Raw genomic sequence first — 16,076 nt, 5'->3', positions numbered from 1 at the left:
AACCACTGTGCCACAGTGCTGCCCCTCATCTAATTTTTAAATGATTGTCCCTTCAGTCTGAGGCTGTGGCCTCGAGTTCTAGTTTTTCGTACTAGTGGAAACATCCTTCCCACGTCCACTCTATCCAGGCCTCTCAGTTTTGTTTCAATAAGATCCCCCCCTCATCCTTCTAAACCATAACAAGTACAGACGCAGGGTCCTCAACCGCTCCTCATATGACAAGCTCTTCAATCCAGGGATCATTCTTGAGACCCTCCTGTGGACCTTTGAACGGCGAGCACACACTTCCTTAGATAAGGTGCCCAAAACTGTTCACAAATGCTCCAAATGGGGTCTGACCAGAGCTTTATACAGCCTCAGTACATTCCTTCTCTTGTATTCAGCTCGCTCAACAGGAATGCTAACGTTGCATTTGCCTTCCCAACTGCCGACTGAACCTGCACGTTAACCTGAACTAGGACTCTTAAGTCCCTTTGTGCTTCTGATTTCTTAAGCCTTTTCCCATTTAGAAAATAGTCTATGCCTCCATTCTTCCTATCAAAGTGCATAACCGTTCACATTTCCACATTATTGCATCTGTCACTTCTTTACCCACTCTCCTAGCCTGTCCAAGTCCTTCTACAGCCCCCCTGCTTCCTCAATACTACCTGTCCTTCTGCATACCTTTGTATCATCTGCAAACTTAGCAACAATGCCCTCACTTCCTTCTTCTACATCATTAATGTATATTGTGAAAAATTGTGGTCCCAACACCGACCCCAGAGGCACACCACTAGGCAACGGCTGCCATCCTGACAAATACCAGGCAGCACGGTAGCATGGTGGTTAACACAAGTGCTTCACAGCTCCAGGGTCCCAAGTTCAATTCCCGCTTGGGTCACTCCGGTTTCCTCCCACAGACCAAAGATGTGCAGGTTAGGTGGGTTGGCCATGCTAAATTGTCCTTAGTGTCCAAAATTGCCCTTAGTGTTGGGTGGGGTTACTGGGATCGGGTGGAGGTGTGCGGTTGGGTAGGGTGCTCTTTCAGAGAGCCAGTATAGACTCGATGGGCCGAATGGCCTCCTTCTGCACTGTAAATTCTATGATAATCCCCACTCTCTGCCTTCTGCCAGTCAGCCAATCCTTTATCCATGCCAATATCTTAACCTCAACACCATGGGCTCTTAAATTATTTAACAGCCTTCTCCACAGCACCTTGCCAAAGGTCTTCTGGAAATCCAAATAGATCACGTCCACTGGTTTTCCTTTATCTAACTTCCTTGTTACCTCCTCAAAAAATGCTAATGATGTGTCAGATATGACCCCTTGACGAAGCCGTGCTGACTCAGTCCTATTTTATCATGCATTTCCAAATACTCCGCAATCTCACCTTTAATAATGGACTCTAAAATCTTACCAATGACCGAAGTCATGCTAACCGGCCTATTATTTCCCGTCTTCTGCCTTCCTCCCTTCTTAAACAGGGGCGTTACATTAGCCATTTTCCAGTCCTCTGGGACCCTCTCTGCCTCCAGTGATTCCTGAAAGATCACTATCAATGCATCCACAATCTCCTCAGCTATCTCCTTTAGAATCCAGAGATCATTCATGACTGAGATGACAAGAAATTTCTTCAGTCAGAAATTTGTGACTATTTGGAATTGTTCACTGCAGATGGTTGTGAATACTCCATCGCTGAGTATATTCAGGACTGAGATCCATAGATTTTTGATCTCATGGAATCAATGGCTGAAAAGTGCAGTTGAAGTAGACGATCAAGTGAACATTAATGCAATGAATAGCTGAGCCGGCTGGAGAGGCCAAACGATCTACTTATCCTTTTTAAATTATTCTTATGTTATCGATCCACAAGTACTGATGATCTCATTGGAGACACTATACTGTACCTGAATATCTCCATGACCTCTGTAAGGGTGGTGAAGTGGTTCCTGTTCACCTGGTTCAGCTGAATGTCATAGACACAGGGAGTCCCAGCACACACCTGCATGTCCCCTGGTGGTACAATGACTCTCTCGCCCTTGCCTCCCTCCAATCGGATGGGAATCGGCAGCACTTTATTCCAGGCCCACATGCGCTCCGACTCTACCAGCTGTGCATAAACTGTGGCTCTATGTGGAACTGCCTCGCATTCTTCCTGTCAGCCAACGGTTGGGATAGATAGAAGGAAACAGAGGGTTTTGAGGATCTAGTAGAACTGATTAAATAATCATAGCAATTATCAGAAACCATATAATTATGAAGATCAAGAACAGATATTTGGGAACTTCCGGGTGCAGCGATGACCAGCTGAGTCGCACGTTTCGGCAGATCCCGGTGGAACGGACTTTTGGGCTCTTAATAAGAGCCCCAACGGCAATTTTAACGGCTAAAAGTACTGTGCGGTGAACCAGAAGGGAATCCCCCCTGGATACGGATGAAAAAAGGAGAGGAAGGTGGCCGGATTGCGGTGGATCCTTTAGAGCAGCGGCAAGGAAGGCAAGCAAAAACCAAGATGGCGTCGGAAGGTGGCAATTTAATATGGGGCCCTGAACAACACGAGTTTTTGAAACGCTGCGTGGAAGAACTCAAAAAGGAAATGAAGAAGGAGCTGTTGGCCCCGATATTACAGGCGATCGAAGGGCTAAAGGAGGAGCAAAAGACCCAGGAGCGGGAGCTTCAGGTCGTGAAGGCAAAGGCTGCCGAGAATGAGGACGACATACAGGGCCTGGTGGTGAAGACGGAGATGCACGAGGCACACCATAAACGATGTGTGTAAAGGCTGGAGGCGCTGGAGAACAACGCGAGGAGGAACAACCTAAGGATTCTTGGTCTTCCTGAAGGTGCGGAGGGAGCGGACGTCGGGGCATATGTGAGCACGATGCTGCGCTCGTTAATGGGAGCGGAGGCCCCGGCGGGTCTGCTGGAGGTGGAGGGAGCATACCGAGTGATGGCGCGAGGACCGAGAGCAGGAGAAATTCCTAGAGCCAAAGTGGTGAGATTCCTCCGTTTTAAGGATAGAGAGATGGTCCTTAGATGGGCAAAGAAAACTCGGAGCAGTAAGTGGGAGAACGCGGTGATCCGCGTATACCAAGACTGGAGTGCGGAGGTGGCGAGAAGGAGGGCGAGCTTTAATCGGGCCAAGGCGGTGCTTCACAAAAAGAAGATAAAATTCGGAATGCTGCAACCGGCAAGACTGTGGGTCACATATCAAGGGAGGCACCACTACTTTGAGACGGCGGATGAGGCGTGGACTTTTATCGTGGAAGAAAAATTGGAATGAGCGGGTTATTAAAAAAAGAACGTTTGAAACAAAGTGGTGGGGCGAGTATGGGGAGCGAAGAGGGGGGTAAAAAGGGGGGAAAGAGGAGTTTTATGTTATTAATCCTGCGATGTGGTAACTTTTCTCTCTTTAACAGGAGGTGGTGGGGGGAGGAAAGGAGGTGGAGGAGATGGGGCGTTGGCCATTGGGGCGGGGCCAAGGGGGAAGCGCGGGCTCGGTTCCCGCGCTATGATAATCATGGCGGGAATAGGGAAGCAGGAAGGAGGGGGCGTCGCACGGTGCGAGCCGAGGTCACGGGGGGAAGCCGAGGTCGGCCAGAGTTTGCTGACTTCTGGGAGCAACATGGGGGGTGTAACTACGCTAGTGGGGGATCTAGCGGGGGGGGGGGAACTATTGGGCTGCTGCTGCTGGGGAGGGGGGAGCTGGTATGGGGTGGGATGGGCGGGGGGGCACCGCCTGGGGGGGTCACAGCTGCGTGGGAACCGGGTGAGGAGCTGGAAAAAGGGGATGGCTAATCGACAAGTGGGGGGGGGGGGTAAAAAGCCCCCCAACCCGGCTGATCACGTGGAACGTGAGAGGGCTGAACGGGCCGATAAAGAGGGCACGGGTACTCGCACACCTTAAGAAACTTAAGGCAGACGTGGTTATGGTACAGGAAACGCACTTGAAACTGATAGACCAGGTGAGACTACGCAAAGGTTGGGTGGGGCAGGTGTTCCATTCGGGGCTAGATGCGAAAAACAGGGGGGTGGCTATATTAGTGGGGAAGCGGGTAATGTTTGAGGCAAAGACTATAGTGGCGGATAGCGGGGGCAGATACGTGATGGTGAGTGGCAAACTACAGGGGGAGACGGTGGTTTTGGTAAACGTATATGCCCCGAACTGGGATGATGCCAATTTTATGAGGCGTATGCTAGGACGCATCCCGGACCTAGTGGTGGGAAAGTTGGTAATGGGGGGAGATTTCAATACGGTGTTGGAACCAGGGCTGGACAGGTCGTGGTCCAGGACTGGAAGGAGGCCGGCAGCAGCCAAGGTGCTTAAAGATTTTATGGAGCAGATGGGAGGAGTAGACCCGTGGAGATTTAGCAGACCTAGGAGTAAGGAGTTTTCGTTTTTCTCCTATGTCCACAAAGTCTATTCGCGAATAGACTTTTTTGTTTTGGGAAGGGCGTTGATCCAGAAGGTGAGGGGAACGGAGTATACGGCTATAGCCATTTCGGATCACGCTCCACATTGGGTGGACTTGGAGATAGGGGAGGAAAAAGAACAGCACCCGCCCTGGAGAATGGACATGGGACTAATGGCAGATGAGGGGGTGTGTCTAAGGATGAGGGGGTGCATTGAAAAGTACTTGGAACTCAATGATACTGGGGAGGTCCAGGTGGGAGTGGTCTGGGAGGCGCTGAAGGCAGTGGTTAGAGGGGAGCTGATATCAATAAGGGCACATAAAGGAAAGCAGGAGAGTAGGGAATGGGAGCAGTTGCTGCAAGAACTTCTGAGGGTGGACAGGCAATATGCGGAGGCACCGGAGGAGGGACTGTACAGGGAAAGGCAAAGGCTACACGTAGAATTTGACTTGCTGACAACGGGTACTGCAGAGGCACAGTGGAGGAAGGCACAGGGTGTACAGTACGAATATGGGGAGAAGACGAACAGGTTGCTGGCCCACCAATTGAGGAAAAGGGGAGCAGCGATGACGAATGTGATATAAAATAGTTACTTTAGAGATACTAGTTAATGTAATGTAGAAATAAGCCACTTTGATTCTGGCAGTCAGGGACAAAGGGGTTTGAGACCGCATGGAAAAAGCAGGAAGAGGTGTGTCTATGAGAGTGATGCTGCATTGATAGGGGCCAGAGAAAGGGATTGGAAGTGAGCCAATCAGAATAGATCGAACAGGTCAGGAGGGACATAGGCTGACCTATGTCCGTCGAGTATGTGAAACTTGATACCATTTGAATTGATTTTGCAGAGATCCCTTTGTCTTTTAGTTCAGTCGTTTTCTGGGGTGTAAGAGGCTGGATGTCTCTTACGTTTCTGTAAGATGATTTAAGCTTGCAAGCTAAATAAATAACTTCTTTTTACGTGCAAATCCATCTCAACTTTTATTGAGGCCAGACTGACAGAGAAAGAAATTTGGGGATCAACATTTGGTGCCGAAAACCGGGATTTCTCAGGGCGATCCTGATCCAACTGCGAAATCAGAATTAGACTGATTATGAACAGGAGGATGGGGAACAAAGGGCCCTCAATGTAGAACTGGAAAACGACCGCGCATTGATTGTTCCCCTCTTCTTATCGTCTGATTAGTCTGGTCACTCGCGGTTGGCACAGAAAGACCGCCTCGATGAAATCACAGGTCAGTCTGGGGATTAGCACTTTAATTGATGGGATTTCATATTGTTGTTTCGGCTTGGGTTAGGGTTTTGGGTTGATGGGACATCTCAAATGATGATTCAATTCCAAGTATAAGGGTTCAGAGGCTGATGTGACTTCATTAATGAAGGTTCAGTCTATTATATGGGTTCAGAGGCTGATGTGACTTCATTAATGAAGGTTCAGTCTATTATATGGGTTCAGGGGCTGATGGGACTTCAATAGATGAAGGTTCAGTCCAGTATAACTGTTTTTAAATCTGAAGATGGTTCAACTCTATGTGTGAGTGTTTTAAATATATAGTTGATTAAGCTAAAATTGTCTCCTTGGACTGTAAAGTTCCGAGGTCTAGTTGAGATTGTGAGGAATGCTGCATATTGGTTGAAGCAGAAGTCTCTCAAAGGGTTAACAGCAGCAGGCGGAGTTGAAAACAGACAGTGCTTCTCACTCAGGCTTTGAGATAACAGCAGCAGCCGTAGTGTAATCGGATACCTTTCCTTTGAGTCAGTGAACACCAGCAAAGTTACGTTTTGAATTAATTAAAGGAAACCAGTGGGTTTCTCCACCTCTTTGATAAAAGTTATTATTTTCGAAAACAATTGATTGAAATTGCCAGAATCTTAAGTTTTACTTACTTGAAATAAGGTTTATCTCATTTTATCTGGAGATTAATAGAAACTTAAAGAAGATCATGGACACCATTTTAAAAAGTGTCAATCTGGAGATGATAGTTGATTTTGCTAATACTTATGTGTATGTAAAAGAAAAAAAAAAAACTTGTTAAAAGAAAAATTGTTAAGATAAAGAAATAATTAAGTTGTAAATGTTATACAAGTTTGTGTTAAGCAAATTGTAAATTTAGTTCTGAGTTGAGATCAGAGCTAAGCTTGCAAGTTGCAGTAATTCAATTTGAATTTTCAAACGTTTTTAAGTTTTTAAAAAAAAAGAGAGCAAATAGAGAAAAGAAGGACACAGATCTTGAATGCGTTGAATAGCACATTTCAAAGGCCCATAAATCTTTCTGTTATCTTAGACCTAAAACCTAGGAAGATTGAAGAGCCAGAGGAATTTCTGGAGCGTTTTAATGAAATCTACCGGGGGCAGTCAGGCGATTTGCTGTATCAAAATGGTCAGAATTCCCCTCAATACTGTGCTATGTTAATGCATTGCCTACCACCTTCTGTGGTTACTGCTGTGAAATGTAATAACATGAATTGGACAGAGAACGACCCTTCCCAGATGGCAAGGGCAGTCAGATTTTACTGGAAGGAGGGTGTAGGCCAAGAAGGAGGCTCAGTTACAAAGGTTAAGACTGAGTATGTAATGAAAAAGGATGATCTGCGACCCCAACAAGCGGCAGAAATGGTAGTTTACCAGCAGGAGCTCCAATATAGTGACTTTGGGTGGGTGGATCAGCGAAGAGGAGGATGAGACAACAGTGCTATATTTCTATCACCCCCCAGTGGTGGACGTTAGACGTTGAACAGTCACTGCATCACGTTACCCTGGCCTATGACAGAACTGGACGAAACAGGGAGTTGGAGGACAAATACCGGCCATTACTTGAGACCGAATGGCCAGTCAAGGTTACAGCCACAGTCACGGGAAAAGAAGGTACAGCCGATTTTGTTACAATATCACCACATTTATGGCCACAGTCAGCTTCGGTAAGCCCTCATATTACACGTCAGGTCCATGACCAGTACCATGCCAGGGATATGGGGCGAATGGTCAGCATCTTACCGCAGCTCGTCAGAATAGGTACGAGATATACCTTTTGAACAATCCACGTCTGACATTTAAATACTGTACCACTATCAATCCAGCCTGTTTTCTTAGTGGTCCCCCTGTCCATGAAGACGCACCTGGCCACGACTGTTTAGCCTTGATTCAGGAAACTACCACAATAAGGGGCGATTTGAGTGACATTTCGTCCGAACAACCTGACATGATTATGTGTGGTCAAATATCCCACCGGGGTTTAGTTAATGACCTACTGCAGGCCCTCCTTATGCCCGCGCAGATTTCCGTTATTAAATGCGCTGCCCACACGAATGGTACAACCCCAGTTGACGTTGGTAATGAACGAGCAGATCGTGCAACGCGCACAGCCGCACAAATTCAGCAAGTGATGGTGCCTAAAATGTTAAGTCAGACTAAACGATCTACTATGAATATGTCTGCTTCTGACAAGCCAATGCCAACCATCCAAGACGTCATAAGGTTACAGGAGGATGCTCCTGAGAGTGATAAACAAATGTGGAAACGGTTAGGTTGTACATATGATTCTGTTTCCTCTTTATGGACCACGCCTGCACATCAGACTTGTATGTCTGATGTGCTGGCTTTATGGGTCATTGAATGTGTACACTTTGCAACTCATTGTGGGGCTCGAGGGACTAGTGATTTGTTGCTGGACACTTGGTGGCACCCTAAAATGCAGGGGTTGGCCCAAAGTATCAGTAATCGGTGTTTGATTTGTCAGCAATATAACACCGGAAAATGTTTCCCTTGTGGGAAGGGGCAAACCCCGTTGCCCAGTGGTCCCTTTGAGACGCTCCAAATGGATTACATTGAGTTGGAAAGGTGTCAATGTTACAAATATGTTTTGGTCATTGTGGATGTGTTCAGCAGATGGGTCGAGGCGTATCCGACTATCTATAGTAAAGCTGCTACTGTGGTTAAAGTCTTGATGAGGGAAATCATTCCCCGGTACGGTATACCAGCTCAGTTAAGTTCTGATAATGGGCCTCATTTTATTGGACAAATTAACAAGGAGTTTTGCTCCCAGTTGGGCATACGCCAGCAGTTACACTGTCCTTACAGACCGCAGGCGGCCGGGTTGGTTGAGAGACACAATCAGACCCTCAAAACTAAATTGGCTAAATTAAGAGCAGACACGGGACTGACATGGCTTAAGTTGCTCCCCGATGCCCTCTTCCAGCTGCGGGTTACATCTGCGGGACCAGCCCGGCTCTCTCCCGCCGAGATTCTTTATGGCAGGCCTCTTAGAACTCCTTGGAGCCTGCAGGTTCCCAGACGGGTTCAGTTTCATCAGATGACTGAAGAAATGACCACCTATGTTCTAGCCCTTCTGCAAGTGCTCAAGGAACTCCATGGCCAAGTCCGCGCGGCTCACGAGCCATTGCCCCCAGTACCTAGCTCACTTTCAGTCCAGCCCGGTAGTTATGTCATGGTCAAAAAATTGGACTAGGAAGGGGTCAGAGCCGCGATGGGACGGGCCCTTCCAAGTTCTCCTTACCACCCCCACAGCAGTTAAAGTGGAGGGGCGAGGTGCTTGGGTCCACCTACATCACTGTAAATTGAGTCCATCTCCACTACTGTAAAAGGTCGGATACTAACCTGCCTCCCTTCTCCAGTGCTATTTTACAGGTGTGGAGCATGATGGAGTGGCTACGCATCGTCTGTCTGATATTTGGCCTCACTTCGCTTGGCGTGTTATTGGCGATGGACATGGAAAAGGGGAATATTATGTATCTGTGTAGCCCCAACCAATCTACAAGGATACATCACCTATGCAAAGGTGATGTTCTTCGCTGCCCCCATATACGAGGACATGGTATCGACTCATGGAAGGTCATCAAAGTTAAGGAGAATGCAGGAGTCATGAAGCAGCTGCACCGGTCCCGGCGATGGGAAGGGAACATTATATGAACATTGCCTTGTTTTTGGAATACATGTAAATTTGATTTTGGATGTGTTAAAAGTGGTACAATAAAGGTAACATCAGGCTGTCAGAAGAGTGTAGGAAGAGACCATGAGAAAGAGAAAGGGATTAGAGAGAGGACGGGGCGTGTGAAAAGGGAAGTACAGCTAGAACATAGGTTACCGGGAGATACACTTAAGTTAATTAAAGGCCAAACTGAGGAAAACCTGGGTAGTATGAATCTCTTCTGCCAGATTTACCACCGTCTGTATGGCCAGGGACGGGTTGTCTGCTACCCAAACCCCGCAGCGGTGTCTAGGTTATTTTCTGTTTCACCGCTTTGGGGCACTCCCCAAACGGTGATTCATTGTCAGCATTCCGAGCCATTGCCCGAGCAAGTCACTCTTCCTTACGATCCGGATTCAGCACCACCGGCTATTTGCCTTCCCCTTCCTCGGGATAATTCCCATTCATAGTACGATAGGCTGCGACGGTGGAGGGCGTACATACCTAGCCACTTCACTCCCAATAGGGATTCCCGGTCGTACGAGAATTGCTTCAGCAGTGAAGGATATGGCTGTTTGCTGGTAGAGGTGGACACAAATATAACATGTCTGTTTCCCACCTGTACGGACAGGAGGTGCCATATCACCCAGGCGTTTGGCCAATGCGTTTGTTACAACACCACTTGCGTTCCATTGAACGCCGGCCTCCAGCTCCTCTGTGGCTGGGCGAATGTCTCTCATATCACTGTTGGGACTAGGGCTTTCCGCATTGCTGGGCGGCCCGAATGGGCATTTCAAAGTTGGATAAACTGGGCTACTGGGAGGTCCTTACGCAACCGATATGCTGATTGTGATGCTAGTCTCCACACAGAACAAGGATACTACTTTTTATTTAATGGTACGGCAACCAACGTTTTGTCACCCCCATTTCCCCGCCGAATTGCTATAGGGACTCTAGTCTCTACCACAGTCCCCTGCCCTTCGGCGTGGAACCTACATAATCAGTTAGCACGCCGGGCAGTCTCTGCTGAATTTTGCGAGAACTGGAAAAAACCTCAGGTTCTTGCACCCAACCGGGGCCACTCAGCCGGGTGGGGCATTCTGAGCGTATTGACACTGGGAGGTGTGGGGGGTTCCTTGGCTGTTAGTGATCGGAATTATTTTATTTGCGGCCTTACCATCTTGGGAAATGAAACCTTGGGAGCCCTCGGGGCAATAACTAAGGAGTTGTCTCAGCTACGGTTGTTTGCAATGCAGAACCGGTATGCTCTTGACTATCTTCTGGCCCGTGAGGGTGGGGTATGCGCCATAGTACAGGGCAAGTGTATCATGGGGGTTCGGGACTTGACCGCCAACATCACTAAATTTATGGATCGCATACGGGATCACTTGGACGGGATGCAGGATCCTGGCTCTTGGGGTAACTGGGGATTTGGAGGATGGAAGGACTGGTTGATAAATATGGCCATGTATCTAGTGGTAGCTATCGGCTGCATCTTTGTGGGCCTGGCCATCCTTAAATGTGTGATGGGTAGAATGCGGGGTGCACTAGATCAGATCACCGCCCCAATCACCGAAAAAAAAATTTTAACTGTTAAAATCCACGAGGGTGAGGCAGATGAAGGGGGGCTAAGACAGGAATTGGAAATGCAGCGACGGATCTTTTTAGATGAGGAACTGTAGCTATGGATTGGATAGTTCGGTTATCATGGAATGATAAAAGGAGGGAATGACGAATGTGATATAAAATAGTTACTTTAGAGATACTAGTTAATGTAATGTAGAAATAAGCCACTTTGATTCTGGCAGTCAGGGACAAAGGGGTTTGAGACCGCATGGAAAAAGCAGGAAGAGGTGTGTCTATGAGAGTGATGCTGCATTGATTGGGGCCAGAGAAAGGGATTGGAAGTGAGCCAATCAGAATAGATCGAACAGGTCAGGAGGGACATAGGCTGACCTATGTCCGTCGAGTATGTGAAACTTGATACCATTTGAATTGATTTTGCAGAGATCCCTTTGTCTTTTAGTTCAGTCGTTTTCTGGGGTGTAAGAGGCTGGATGTCTCTTACGTTTCTGTAAGATGATTTAAGCTTGCAAGCTAAATAAATAACTTCTTTTTACGTGCAAATCCATCTCAACTTTTATTGAGGCCAGACTGACAGAGAAAGAAATTTGGGGATCAACAGCGAGGGAAATAGGGGGAGTGAGGGATGAGGAAGGAGAGATGGAGTGGGGAGCGGAGAGAGTGAATGGAGTGTTCAAGGCATTTTACAAAAAATTATACGAAGCTCAACCCCTGGATGGGAGGGAGAGAATGATGGGCTCTCTGGACCGGCTGGAATTACCCAAGGTGGAGGAGCAGGAAAGGGTGGGACTGGGAGCTCAGATCGAAATAGAGGAAGTAGTGAAAGGAATTAGGAGCATGCAGGCAGGGAAGGCTCCGGGACCGGATGGATTCCCAGTTGAATTTTACAGGAAATATGTGGACTTGCTCGCCCCGCTACTGATGAGGACCTTTAATGAGGCAAAGGAAAGGGGACAGCTGCCCCCGACTATGTCTGAGGCAATGATATCGCTTCTCCTAAAGAAGGAAAAGGACCCGCTGCAATGCGGGTCCTATAGACCTATTTCCCTCCTAAATGTAGACGCTAAGATTCTGGCCAAGGTAATGGCAATGAGGATAGAGTATTGTGTCCCGAGGGTGGTCCATGAGGACCAAACTGGGTTTGTGAAGGGGAGACAGCTGAATACGAATATACGGAGGCTGCTAGGGGTAACGATGATGCCCCCACCAGAGGGGGAAGCGGAGATAGTGGTGGCGATGGATGCCGAGAAAGCATTTGATAGAGTGGAGTGGGATTATCTGTGGGAGGTGCTGAGGAGATTTGGTTTTGGAGATGAATATGTTGGATGAGTGCAGCTGTTGTATAGGGCCCCAGTGGCAAGTGTGGTCACGAATGGACGGGGATCTGCATACTTTCGGCTCCATAGAGGGACAAGGCAGGGATGCCCTCTGTCCCCATTATTGTTTGCACTGGCGATTGAGCCCCTGGCAATAGCATTGAGGGGTTCCAAGAAGTGGAGGGGAGTACTTAGAGGAGGAGAAGAACACCGGGTATCTCTGTATGCGGATGATTTGTTGTTATATGTAGCGGACCCGGCGGAGGGGATGCCAGAGATAATGCGAACACTTCGGGAGTTTGGAGAATTCTCAGGATATAAACTGAACATGGGGAAAAGTGAGTTGTTTGTGGTGCATCCAGGGGAGCAGAGCAGAGAAATAGAGGACTTTCCGCTGAGGAAGGTAACAAGGGACTTTCGTTACTTGGGGATCCAGATAGCCAAGAATTGGGGTTCATTGCATAGGTTAAATTTAACGCGATTGGTGGAAAAAATGGAGGAGGACTTCAAGAGATGGGACATGGTATCCCTGTCACTGGCAGGGAGGGTGCAGGCGGTTAAAATGGTAGTCCTCCCGAGATTCCTCTTTGTGTTTCAGTGCCTCCCGGTGGTGATCACAAAGGCTTTTTTCAAAAGGATCGAAAAGAGTATCATGAGTTTTGTGGGGGCCGGGAAGACCCCGAGAGTGAGGAAGGGATTCTTACAGCGTAGTAGGGATGGGGGGGGCTGGCACTACCGAGCCTAAGTGAGTACTACTGGGCCGCCAATATCTCAATGGTGAGTAAGTGGATGGGAGAAGGGGAGGGAGCGGCGTGGAAGAGATTGGAGAGGGCGTCCTGTAGGGGGACTAGCCTACAAGCTATGGTGACGGCCCCATTGCCGTTCTCACCGAAGAAATTCACCACAAGCCCGGTGGTGGTGGCGACTTTGAAAATTTGGGGACAGTGGAGACGGCATAGGGGAAAGGTGGGGTCCCTGATAAGAAATAACCATAGGTTTGCCCCGGGGAGAATGGATGGGGGATTTGGAATATGGCAAAGAGCAGGAGTAACGCAACTGAAAGATCTGTTTGTGGATGGGAAGTTCGCAAGTCTGGGAGCGCTGACCGAGAAATATGGGTTGCCCCAAGGGAATGCATTCCGGTATATGCAACTGAGGGCTTTTGCGAGGCAACAGGTGAGGGAATTCCCGCAGCTCCCGATGCATGAGGTGCAGGACAGAGTGATCTCAAAGACATGGGTGGGGGACGGTAAGGTGTCAGATATATATAGGGAAATGAGGGACGAGGGGGAGATTATGGTAGATGAGCTGAAAGGGAAATGGGAAGAAGAGTTGGGGGAGGAGATTGAGGAGGGGCTGTGGGCGGATGCCCTAAGTAGGGTAAACTCATCGTCCTCGTGTGCCAGGCTAAGCCTGATTCAATTTAAGGTGTTACACAGGGCGCATATGACTGGAGCACGGCTCAGTAAATTTTTGGGGGTAGAGGATAGGTGTGCGAGATGCTCGAGAAGCCCAGCGAATCACACCCACATGTTCTGGTCATGTCCGGCACTACAGGGGTTTTGGGTGGGGGTGACAAAGGTGCTTTCGAAAGTAGTGGGGGTCCAGGTCGAACCAAGCTGGGGGTTGGCTATATTTGGGGTTGCACAAGAGCCGGGAGTACAGGAGGCGAGAGAGGCCGATGTTTTGGCCTTTGCGTCCCTAGTAGCCCGGCGCAGGATACTGTTGATGTGGAAGGAAGCCAAGCCCCCGGGGGGTGGAGACCTGGATAAATGACATGGCAGGGTTTATAAAGCTGGAACGGATTAAGTTCGTCCTAAGGGGATCGGCTCAAGGGTTCACCAGGCGGTGGCAACCGTTCGTCGAATACCTCACAGAAAGATAGAGGGAATGGAAAAGAAGAAGGTAGCAGCAGCAGCCCAGGGAGGGGTGGGGAGGAGGGGAGGGGGGGGGGGGGGAACCAGAAGGACTCTCAGGGTTGTTAATATATATGTATAATATGTATAGGTCGTTGCTATAAACAATTGTATATTGGACTGTTAAATCATATTTTTGGAGAGTGTTAATCTGAGACAAGGCAGTTGCCATTTAGTTTTAGTTATATATTATTTATTCTTTGTTTATAAAACAGGTCATTGTTATTTATACTGTTATATTATTGTGTAAAGGATACACAATGTACTGTGATGGTTGACCAAAATTTTTCAATAAAATATTTTAAAAAAAAGAACAGATATTTGCAATGTGGTTATAGATCAATTATATTAATACATTTCCTTGAATAAAAGGCCTGTAAAAAACTCCAGAATAAGGACTCACAAGGCATCAAGAGTTCACACCCGCAAGCACTATCTCACCTGAACAAGGTATTTGTGAGCATGCTCATAACTTGGCAGTGCACCCTCTCCAATAAGTTCTGTGTCAAATAGTTCTGTGACCAAGATATTAGCTCGACATGACATGTCACCATCTAAAGAATGGAAATCACTTGTGAGAAAGATACATACAGCAGTCTGCTAAATAAGGATACCATTAAAGATGATCTGACCTTAGAAGCAAATGCACAAAAAGTAATACAATATATGTTGCTTAAGCACTCTATACAGTCTTTTTTTTAAAGCTTTTACTGGATTTTCACATCTTATATTTAACAATTCATAAGTCACGTATTATAAAACCCCGCCACAAAGGATTTTTTTTTTTTTTAAAGTCAAACAGAAACCAGCACATATATTTACAGGCAAGTGTCTTCCCTCCCACTGTGGCCATGACCGCACCCCCCCTTTAGCTAGCATACATGTGTTATAGTCCTCAGTATGGCCAGACCATGTATTTACAAGTGTCTATTTAGTTTGGTTTGGGCTTCAGCTTGTCCTCGAACCAGTCCCCTGTGGCTTTGTCCCCTGTACCTTTCAATCTCTTTTGACTGCTGCCGCCACTGCCAACTCCCCCGCCACCCGCCTTGGGAGGTCTCCCCTTCCATGCTGGTCCGGAAGTGTCCCTGCTGCCTGCCCTTGACAGAGGGGGCTCAGAAGTGTACAGTCCTCCGCCAATGGCGGCGGAGGCTCCATCGAAGGCTGCACTATGATTATATCAGCAGGCCCAGACCTTTCAGGAACCAGTCTTCTTTTGGCAGTGCTAACTATGAGTCGATTGTTTCTCTCCTCCAGACACTAATGGCCTTCGGTTTGCACTGGGCATCTCAATATTTAACACAATCCAATTATTAGCAACCAGCTGGAAGAATTTTAACAAATGACTTCAACAGCCCCAACCTCTCAGATTTTAAGCAGAATTGGCTCTTTGGGAAATTGGGACCACCATTATTTACATCAGAATCTCCACTTAAACGTTAAATAACAATCAGACATGTCCATCTAAATCCTGGGGTGCGAGCCATGTTCAGCACGTTGTCCCGCATGGAGGGTCACAATTATTTTGACTGTATTTGACAGGTGACCTGTTGTCAGAGGGTCTTAGAAATCAAGGTCGTAAACAGTGATCACATGTCATCCCAACCCAATAGCAATATTCACTAGCCCAGCAATCCAAGCAACTGTTTCAACGGGGTGTAAAACTCAACACTCACCCCACTGTTTCACTGTTTCCCACCAACCACCTCCAACCCTCTTTTTTTTATTATTTAAAAATAAATTCAGAGTACCCAATTCTTTTTTTTTTCCAATTAAGGACAATTTAGCGTGGCCAATTCACCTACCCTGCACATCTTTTTTGGTCGTGGGGGTGAAACCCACGCAGACACGGGGAGAATGTGCAAACTCCACACGGACAATGACTCGGGGCCGGAATCGAACCCGGGTCCTTGGTGCCGTGAGGCAGCAGTGCTAACCACTAACGTTGTGCT

The 16,076-nt window shown here is 47.7% G+C and overlaps 1 protein-coding gene across 2 annotated transcripts in view; it reads right to left on the bottom strand.

The window, feature by feature from the left end:
* Positions 1–16,076, bottom strand: part of prmt7 (protein arginine methyltransferase 7) — a 66,137-nt gene that overhangs the window by 42,582 nt on the left and 7,479 nt on the right. For both annotated transcript variants that reach the window (XM_072518476.1, XM_072518477.1), the window contains exons 5-6: positions 14,569–14,681; positions 1,887–2,134 (exon numbers count right to left, since the gene is read on the bottom strand). In XM_072518476.1, coding sequence (XP_072374577.1) covers positions 1,887–2,134; positions 14,569–14,681 — 361 coding nt within the window. The remainder of the gene's footprint in view (positions 1–1,886; positions 2,135–14,568; positions 14,682–16,076) is intronic.

This window comes from Scyliorhinus torazame, chromosome 10 (assembly GCF_047496885.1).
Source record: "Scyliorhinus torazame isolate Kashiwa2021f chromosome 10, sScyTor2.1, whole genome shotgun sequence".
NCBI classification, from domain to species: Eukaryota; Metazoa; Chordata; class Chondrichthyes; order Carcharhiniformes; family Scyliorhinidae; genus Scyliorhinus; species Scyliorhinus torazame.
Note: the sequence above shows the minus strand (reverse complement) of the source record. Positions and strands in the feature narration are given on the sequence as shown.